The following is a 10,327-nucleotide window of genomic DNA, read 5'->3' as shown; positions in this document are numbered from 1 at the left end:
ATCCATCCATCCATCCATCCATCCATCCATCCATCCATCCATCCATCATCTTTACCCGCTTCTTCCTTTTCGGGTCGCGGGGGTCACTGGTGTCCATATCCAGCCATCACTGTGTGAGAGGCAGGGGACACCCTGGACAGGTCTCTAGTCCATCACAGGGACACACAGAGACAAATGAGACAAACAACCATTCACTCTCTCACTCACACCTAGAGACAGTTTACAGTTACTAATCAGTCTAACATGTATGTTTTTGGTCTGTGGGCGGAAACTGGAGCACCTGGAGAAAACTCACGCATGCACAGAGAGAACATGCAAACTCCACCCTGAAATGTCCAGGGCCGGGATTCAAACCAGCAACCTTCTTGCTGAGTGGCGGCAGCTCTACCAACTGTGCCACCGTGCCGCCATTTATTTTACATTTTATATGATCATGAAGCTGATGTTTCCTCTTGGATTGGCTTTTATTTTGAACGTATTTGTAAAATCCTTTTTTGTGTAAAGTTGAAATAAAATGCGCTGAACTTCATGTTTGTGTTCGTTTTATTCGACTCATTATTTTGTTCTCTGTTCTCCTTAAACAGACAAAAAGAGAAACTTTGTTCTTAAACGATGAAAACAAAAAAAGGTTCTGATTACCCGAGTTTTGAAGTCAGTAAAAATTCTGTCTGAACGTTACGAACCATCATCTTTGGATAAAAACTAAACCAGAACCAGCAGCTCCAGTCCACCCCCCCCCCCCCCCCCCCCCACCACCACCACAGAGACCATCCGGTTCCTAGAAGTCGTCCCTCCAGCAGCGAGGACTTTGGAGGGAAATGAGACGACTTATTTTAGGAGACGTGAAGTTTCTCCTCTGACTGCAACAAGCCCAGACGGTTCTGGTGGTTCTGGAAGAGGACTATTGTGCGGGACTAAAAGGTTTGGATCCATTTCAAAATCATCTCGAGAAATAATTGCAAGAAAAGTTCACCACAAACAGATTTTATTGTAAAAATCAACGGTTCTGAACGGCTCGTTCAGAACGTTACAGCTTTGACTTTAGAACATATTTGCCTCCTCAAACCCTCGAAAAACATTTTCATTTTACATTTTATTTAGTATTTTGCTAGTTTTAGCTGTTTTTTCACTAGTTTTAGCTAGTATATTGCCAGTATTAGGTATTATTTAGCATTTTTTGCTAATTTTTTTTTATTTTAGCTAAATTGTTAGGTTTTTAGCCAATATTTAGCTAGTTTTGGCTTGTATCTTGCTAGTTAGTATTTTGCTTAAACAATTCTTTTGTTGATTTAAGATTAACAATTCAGTTTTAGCTTTAATAAAATGCAGTTTTTTGTATTCCGACCTTTTCCTCTCCTTTTCAGACAAACTGCTGTTAACCACCTGTTTGACTTTAATTTGCCAACAAGTTTCAAGATGTGCAGATTTCTGTTATTTCCACTCAAACGTTCCCTGAAATAAAGACAAACGCACAGAAACGTCCTCTGAGCTCTGCAGCTAAAGGCAGCATATGCCAGGTCCTGACCTAAGCGGTCCGAGCAGATCTGTGGATGAAATATGGCCCACGTGTGAAACCCTCCAGTCCATCTGGACTCAGATCCAGGCCTCAGACCCTGAACAGCTTCCCTTTGTTCCGAGGAGTGTTCTGCAGAATTCCTGGTAAACCACTTCAGCTGAAATCTGTGAAGGGTTGTGCAACACGTTGTGCTCATCTGAAGGCCAACCCTCCCACCCCCCAGCCCAGGTTCTGAAAAACCCTCAGCCATGGCCACTCCAGAACCCACCTCATTAGATCCTGAAATACTTTTTAGATTTTAAACCAAGGAAGGCAGCAGGAATTAAAAACCCGTGCTCTGACTCTCCACCAGTCAACACGAGTCACAAACGTCCTGCGGCGTGGTGAAACCAAAGTGAAATCCTACCTTGTTCTGGTTCTGGTGGTTCTGATTTCAGCGGTGAAGCGGAGCAGGTGTGAAGGAGAAGCAGGAGCACGCTGAGCGCTGCGGCCATGATGTTGAGCTGTGGTGGAAACATTTGGTGGCTGTTAGTTTCTCAACATGATCCACTCAGATATAAAGCCAGAGCAACTGAGGCTGGTCCAGCCCACTGAGACCACAGAACACGGCCCGGCCCACTGGCCCAAAGTCCCTCCAACACTTCACTCTACAAACCCAACAGAGCCTCAGAACTGAAGAGGACTGTAGTGGGAGTCCCTTCATTGTTTAGTTTGAGTTTTGGTGTTGTCTTTGATTTTCTACGGCAGCAACTCTTACTATCCTCCTCCAGACTAATTAGTATTCTTCTGCCAACTTTAATCAACAAAACACACATTGAAACAACCAGCTCCCGAGCTCTTACTTTTTTTTGACATTTCATTTACCATGGTGATGTAATCCATCAAAAAAGGCTGCACGACTTCAGATGCTAACAAAACTGTTTTCTCTGAAATATTCCATGAACCGCTGGATGGAAATTATTCAAAATAAAGTCATCCCTGGAGGTTCCTCTTTGACTGTAGACTTGTTTGGGTCAACTCAATTCAAAATGGCTGCCACAGCTACCTAGGCAACACAACAATAGCTACGCCTTTGTCCTTGTTAGACGTGCTGAGCTACAGTTTGGTGTGGAAGTGGATGAGTAACTTTTAGTTTTACTCCCAGCGTTAAGACTCTGTTGAGCTATTGCTGTTCACTCAAGATTTAAAATGGCCGCCATGGCTAATACAAAATGCCCAAGACTCCGTCATTTTTTCAATTTTATTGAGATAAAATGTGGTGTGGTAGTAGCTCAATTCAATTCAGTTTATTTATGTAGTGCCAAGTCCCAACAGAAGTCATCTCAGGGCACTGAACAGAAACTTTCATACCAACCAGTCAAGTTTATCTTGACATTCTGTGTTCGTCTGTCTCTCCTTCCTGTCCTCTCAACCAGCCGGTCAAAGCAGATGGACTCTTGTCCTGAACCTGGTTCTGCTGGAGGTTTCTTCCTTTTAAAAGGGAGTTTTTTCTTTCCACTGTTGCCACTGTGCTTGCTCAGGATAGGAGACTGCAACAAATCCAAGATTCATCTTGTCTGCTGGATTCCTCAGGAAGAAACCTCCAGCAGAACCAGGCTCAGGACAAGCGGCCATCTGCTTTGACCGGCTGGTTTGAGAGGACAGGAAGGAGAGACAGACGAACACAGAATGGTAGGTCCAGATGTACTTTCTATAGAAGGAAAGACAAAAAAAAAAAAAACATGTTAAGGATACAAATAACTGCAAATATAAAACAGGTAGAGTAGAGCTAGTAAAGACAGCAGAAATGAGAGGAAATGTGGTCAGTTTGTCCTTCAGTAGTCTGCTGATAGCAGCATAACAAGCCAACCCTAACTATAGGATTTATCAAAAAGGAAAGTCTTAAGCCTAGTTTTAAAACTGGATAATGTGTCAACCTCACGGACAGAAACTGGAAGTTGGTTCCACAAGAGAGGAGCCTGATAACTGAAAGATCTGCCTCCCATTCTGCTTTTGGAAACTCTAGGAACCACAAGTAAACCTGCAGCCTGAGAGCGAAGTGCTCTGTTAGGAAAATATGGAACAATAAGATCTGTAATATAAGATGGAGCTAGGTTGTTGAGAGCTTTGTAGGTTAGATGTAAGATTTTGAATTCAATTCTGGATTTGACAGGGAGTCAATGGAGAGAAGTTAAAACTGGAGAGATATGATCTCTCCTACTAACTCCAGTTAAAACTCTGGCAGCAGCATTTTGGATCAACTGAAGATGTTTTAAAGAAGTATTTGTACAACCAGATAATAAACCATTGCAATAGTCCAGTCTAGACGTGACAAATGCATGGACCAGTTTTTCTGCATCATTTTTAGATGTTTCTAATTTTAGTGATATTACGCAGATGGAAGAAGGCAGTTCTAGTAACGTTTTTAATGTGGGGGATAAAAGACATGTCCTGATCAAAAATAACACCAAAGTTTTCTTTTTTTTTACATGAGAAATGGAGGCCAAGTTAATGCCATCCAGAGAAAGTGAAAGACTGCAAATTTATTCATAAGATTCTCAGGTCCAAAACCAAAACCTCAGTCTTGTCTGTGTTCAAAAGCTGAAAATTTAGGGTCATCCAGGTTTTTATGTCTTTAAGACATGCTTGTAGTCTAAGTAGCTGATTGGATTCATTGGGTTTAATGGACAAATATAATTGTGTGTCATCAGCATAACAATGAAAAGTTACCCCATGCTGTTTAATAAGTTTACCTAATGGAAGCATATATAATGTAAAGAGTATTGGCCCAAGCACTGAGCCCTGAGGAACTCCATGACTAACTTTGGTGTGCAGGAGCGAAACATAAACATGTGCTTGTTTGTTTCTATTGTACAGCACTTTGGTTGGCTTTGTTGCTGTTTTAAGTGCACTATAAATTAATTCATTCAACCTTTATTTAGACAGGTAAATCCCACTGAGCCTCGAGGACTCATTTACAAGAGAGACCTGATTTCAACTAAGAATAATGACAACAATGGACAACAGCGACAACAATAGACAGCCACAAAAGAGGCACACAGATTTTTTTTTTTTTTTTTTTTACAAACAAGATGGCAAAAAATGTAACAAAAACAGCTAGATTCTAAGGCGAATGTAGAAAACTAAAAACAGGAACATGTCTGCATTGGTCCCTGCCAGGAGTCCAACAGATTGCTAAAGACACTTCCAGAGGTTAAATAAATTGGTATGGTATAAAGGTCCAAAGAGACGTTAGTGTATGCATCAGTTTGGACATAACTGTGATCATGCAGACGCTGCACGAACAATGAATGCATGAGCCAGGCATCGGGGTTGCCAAATAAATTTTAAATGTCTTATTTACCCCCTCCTTTTCTGTGCACGTGTTCAACAAGCACAACACACACCTCATCTTAGAATATCTTTACTCAGCACATATGACAGTTTAGGTCAAAATATTAACATTTTAACGCCACAGTACTAGAGTTCATAATTTCTTATCTGGCAACCTGACTGACATGGAAGCATTTTTCATGTAAACAGCATTTTTTTGTTTATTACCCCCAATAAACATTGAAAAAACACTAACATTTCTAGAGGTTGTTCTCTTGTAAACCTTATAGTAGGTAGATCACTTTGACTTGGTCATTTTAAAAGTAGCTTGCATGCTGAAAAAGTCTGGACGCCCATGCTCATAAGTCAGAACCAGATCAAGAGTGTGATGATGAAAATAAGTAGATATGTGGACATTTTGGGTAAAAACAATTTGACTAATAAATTATTAAAGACTATGTTTAAACTATCACTTTCAACATCTATATGATTATTGAACACCCTATTATTATGACTTAGTATTCAATAAAATGTCAGATAAAAAAAATCTGAGAATTTAGACAATAACTGAGAGTAAGCGCCTGGTGGATGATATATAACAACATGCAAAAGAGGCTTTTCTGATTTCCATTTTGGATGAAAAACTGAGGGACAACGGCTCAAAAGAATTATAACTAATAATTGGTTTAGTATTAATCAATAGTCGGGACTGAAAGAGCAGCTACTGAATGTAACCTCTATCTTTACTCCAAGGGTGAAGGAGTTGGCTCTTTGTTTAAAATTCAAAATGGCTGCAACAATAAAGAAAATGTGTTCAGAGGTGCAGAACTCCACGTTGGTGTGGTAGTACCTGTGAGTCACTGCTCTGAGTGTTATAATGTGAGACACAACACTACAAGTGTTTTTCACTTTGACCAAAACAACTTTCACTCTTTCAATTCAGAAAATAAGATGAGTTCAGTCTGAAACTTTGGCACGAGCGGCAGGATGACGTGCATTCCTTCAAGCATCCCTGAGCCTGTAATTTAATCTGTTTAAATTGTGAAAATCTGACGTTTCTTCTGCTTTAATCTACTTTGAAATCCCTAAAAGGCTGCCTGAGCAGAAGCGTGGAAGCCGTGGGCGGTCTGGCGGGTTTGAATGAGCTCATTGGATTCATTGTTTTCTTTCTTGGAAATCGCATCATTTAATCTTTAATGGAGAAACTCGTTCTGAGCCCGCTCCAACGTTGAGTCACTTCCAGCTCTCAGAACGTTCTCCTCTGCTCCTTCTGGTGTTTTTAGTTGGAGAGCAGAGCAGGGTGTTCCCTTAAAGGCCTGGTTTTAAGAGACTGCTCTAACGGTTCTGGGAGATCTCTCGTGTCCGTCCATCAGTTCCAGCTGTCAACTCCTCCCTCCGCTTCTTCTTCCCTTCATCTTTCCAGATGCTCCCAGATGTTCCAACCCCTCCCTTCTCATGGCGTCCTGATCGGATCTTCTTTGGTTTGACTCTTCGTCGTTGGTGATTCTGACGATGTGTGAGATCTTCAGGATTCTTCAGAGAAACTTCTTTCTGCAGCGTTTACGACGCCGCTTGGTTAAAGGTCCGAGCTTCACTTCCATGGATGTAACCATCCAGGACTCTCCTCCTGGTCTTCATTGAGAGGTGGACATTCGTCAGGACCTTCCTGAGGTCCAGGTGCAGGATCCTGGTCTTGATTCCTTTCAGAGATCTTTGGTCTGTTGTTATTGGAGCACCTAAATATTTGAAACCGTTGACTTGTTAGTCTTGATCCATTCTTTTTGTCCCCCACCGCAGAGCGGAGAGGGACCCTCCGTCCCTCCGTCCCTCCGCACAGTGTGAGCATCACAACTTCAAACATCAGTGAGAAACTGACTTCTGTTTTGGTGTGTGGTGTAAAAAGGTCACCATCAGAAAGTGGGTTCCCATTTCAAAATCCAAAATGACCACCCCCATATGTATATCTCTACACGTAAACCAACCACACATCGTTTGAGGAAACTGCTTTTTGTTTTTACATTGCTTAAAAGTATAGTTTAATCAAATGATTGGGGTGGCCGAAGATTAATCTATGGGGGGCCAAGGCCACCAATGGCCACCCCCTCCCTCCTTCATTGCACCTGGTGGATAAAATATCTCCCCCTTTTCTCCAGGATTCGTCACTTTGCCTCAGAGAAGAAATACTGTAAACCTCCCTCTGTTGTTCTCCACAGGAACTCCTCCAAACTTGAATATCTGGCACTAAAAACATTTAGGTTTACTCCAGTCTCTGCTCAGATGTTCACTCATCTCCAAATCTACAAAACCTTCACTGTTCAGATCTCTCAGTTGTTCTGCGTTTACCGTATTTGTCGGACTATAAGTCGCACTTAAAATCCTTTAATTTTCTCAAAAATCGACAGCGAGCCTCATAATCTGAACAACGCAGTACTGTGGTTTCACACATTTATGGAAAACAGGCGTAAAATGTGGATGTTTTAATCCCACATGCATTCCCAAGCACTGCACCATCATTTCCAAATAACCAGGAGGGAAATGGTCATCAAAGCACACCCGTGCACCACACTCACCACGTGCACGCGCCCCTGCAGCCCCGCAGAGGACGGAGCTGGGCTGTGTTTCATATTAAAGATCTTTGCTGGAACAGATCCCGGTGCTGCTTGTCTTGTCCGAAACGCAGAAACTCGGACTGCCGCTTGTTTTCAGGTGAACAGAAAGTGTCACGATATTTCAGGAGCGCGCTCACGTGTGCACGAGGAGAACATGCAAACTGCCCAGAAAGGCCCCACGCCCGCAGCCTTCTCGCTCCGAGGCGACAGCTTTACCCACTGCTCCACCGTGCTGACAATTTAAAGAAACCCAGATTAAGTTTTTAAAGAAACGTTCACGTTTTTTATCAAAAGTCCTGAACCAGAGAGCATTGAGATGTTTCTGGACGTTTCTGTGACGGCGAGCTTTCCTGCAAAAGTGCAAAATGAAACTCCCTGGAGAGAGTTTAGGACAGGAGATGAATCCCAGATGTTTCCCCTCAGTCGGCGCTCCAACAGATTCATCTGGAGATGTTTGGAGCAACCGCTTGAATAAAATGTCTCAAAACCTAAATTCCAATCATCTCCGTCATGTCGACTCTGGATTTATTAGAAAAGATCATCTGGTTTAAATTGAAAGCTCATTTTTTAACACTTCACCATTCTACTGTCAGATCCAGCTTTCTAATCGTCTAGTTTAAATGACGCCCCCCCCCCGACCCGATAAAACCCCCACGCCCTCATCTTTTCTCTCCAGGCCGCAGCAGCTAGAGAGCAGAAAAACACGTTTATTCTCTCACACTGACGAGTGTTCAGGTTTTCACCTGCTGCTGAACAGAACCTCCATGAGACGCAGGGCTGGACAATAACTCCATATCGATAAATATCACGATATACTTTTACTCGATAATGGTGATGTGAGTTTTAAGCACATTTTCGATATTTCGATGTCACAGACGTTTGCCGCACGTGCTAGGTTATGTTGTTGTTTAAAGTTAAAACAACTAATATTGACAAAGTTGAGAGTTTTATGTTTATTTGACGGTGATTCCAAATTTCTTTTGAAGGCTAAACACAAATAAAAGTTTCTGGACTTTAAAATGTAAACGTCTGTGTTTCTGTGTGTGCTGGTTTTAGTCAGAGAACAGCGGAAACCTCTTTAGTTAAAGCTTCGCCTCACTGAGTCTCAGGGTGACAGACGGCTGCTTTAGACCGATGTAGGCAACGTATCATGATGCTGCCACTACCGTGCTTCACTGTACAAATGACACCAGATGCATGAAAATTCAGCCAAAAAAGTCCAGATTTTAATCAACGGACCGGAGCTGTTTTAATAGAAATACAACAAACAGACTCGTAGGTTAAACAGAGTTCTTTTGGATTTATTTGAGTGTTTTGATTTGTTTTTTATTTTTGTTGGGTCTTCTGAACGTCCAAGCCCTCAGACCAGCAACATTCCAGTAGGCTTACGCAGCGTGGATGGTATGCAGGCTCTGAAAATACTCCTGGTGGTCCTCAACTGTCATTGATAAGGTCCGGTCTGGTTTGTTACCCCAGGAGGGCTACAGAACTCTGCGACCCAGTTTGGGGTCCAAACTTTGGGACCACACTGATGCTATTCTCTCTGAACTAAATCCAAACGCTTCGGTTCAAAAACATCAGCTGCACATTTCAGCTGCAAAACTAACTAAATTACAGCCATTTTTATTGGTCCAAATTCAGTTGGCTGTGGCAGCCATCTTAGATTGCGTTAACTCCAACAATTATTAAAGCGTTACTTCCTGGGAGTTTCATTAAAATCCATTCAGTGGTTCATGGGATTTTGCAAACAGGTAAACATGGCTGACGCTTGACGAGTTATTGTCAACGTTTAATGTTAAAATGAGCTCAGCTTGTAGTGCTAGTTGGGAATCACTGTCAGCTACTACCACACTAAATTTTAGCTCATTGGCTGTGAAAATGACCGAGTTATAGCCATTTTTGTATTTCATTAATCTGCTTAGCTGTGGCGGCCATCTTGAACCCAGTTGACTCCTAACACTTATCAGCTGAAGCTGTTAACCCACTTATTATTTCCTGTGAGTTTTACTGAAATTTGTCTAGTACTTCTTGAGATATTTTGCTAACAGACAGATGCAAAACCATTATCACCTTTTAGTGGCGGGCGACAGTGTCTTAATGTTTACAAAAACATTATTGGATCAGTAAAATACTGTGAGCAGCACGTTAAGAGTTAAAAGAAAGAAATATTAAAGATTATTCCTGGGACTGCACATTTAAATCTTGCATTTAGTTGTTTCGTCTTAAAATTTGGAGTTATTTATTGTAGAAAATGTTTTTAAAAGGTTTAAAATGTAGTTGTTTCAGTAAGAAGTGAAAACATCCAAATGTACAAATAAACAACAATTTAAAGGAAATATTTAACTCGTTTTTTCTTTGAATAATTACTTAGTCATATATGTGTGAAAAATATAATTAAATATAAAAATGTATAATATTAACTTGAGAGTTTGTTTACAGGAAACATGTAAATAAAAACAAACAGGACACAGAGCAGGTTCTGATGGCTCGGGTTCAGTCACACGCGCACACACAGGAACAGAACCGTGACCCACCTCTGCGGTCCGGGACGTCCACATGCTGCTCCCTCGGTTCGGTTCGGACTGAGAGCGGAGGTGTTGAGACAGAAGAAGAAGAGCCGGTCCTCCAGCCGCTCTGTCCCGCAGCTCGGGCTGATCTGCGGCTCAGACCCCGCATCCAAAGAAACAGGAGGACGCAGCGACACCACCTGCAGGTGGAGGCAGGTACTGCAGGAACACAGGTGGTTTTCTGTCCAGGTTTAAAGGTGTAGCTTAAAAATATTCTAATTCATGGTTATATTACTATATTATATGACTTATATTATTAATTATATATAACTATATTATATGACTTATATTATTAATTATATATAACTATATTATATGACTTA

General features: G+C 41.5%; 1 protein-coding gene across 2 annotated transcripts in view; it reads right to left on the bottom strand.

The window, feature by feature from the left end:
- ghrb (growth hormone receptor b) overlaps positions 1 to 10,089 on the bottom strand; it is a 39,179-nt gene extending 29,090 nt beyond the window's left edge. For both annotated transcript variants that reach the window (XM_037691940.1, XM_037691939.1), the window contains exons 1-2: positions 9,972 to 10,089; positions 1,923 to 2,019 (exon numbers count right to left, since the gene is read on the bottom strand). In XM_037691940.1, the coding sequence (XP_037547868.1) occupies positions 1,923 to 2,019; positions 9,972 to 9,995 (121 nt within the window). In that variant the 5' untranslated portion in view covers positions 9,996 to 10,089. The remainder of the gene's footprint in view (positions 1 to 1,922; positions 2,020 to 9,971) is intronic.
- Between the last annotated feature and the right edge of the window lie 238 nt (positions 10,090 to 10,327).

This window comes from Nematolebias whitei, chromosome 18 (assembly GCF_014905685.2).
Source record: "Nematolebias whitei isolate Nwh7 chromosome 18, NemWhi1, whole genome shotgun sequence".
NCBI classification, from domain to species: domain Eukaryota; kingdom Metazoa; phylum Chordata; class Actinopteri; order Cyprinodontiformes; family Rivulidae; genus Nematolebias; species Nematolebias whitei.
This window is presented reverse-complemented; position numbering and strand designations above follow the sequence as displayed.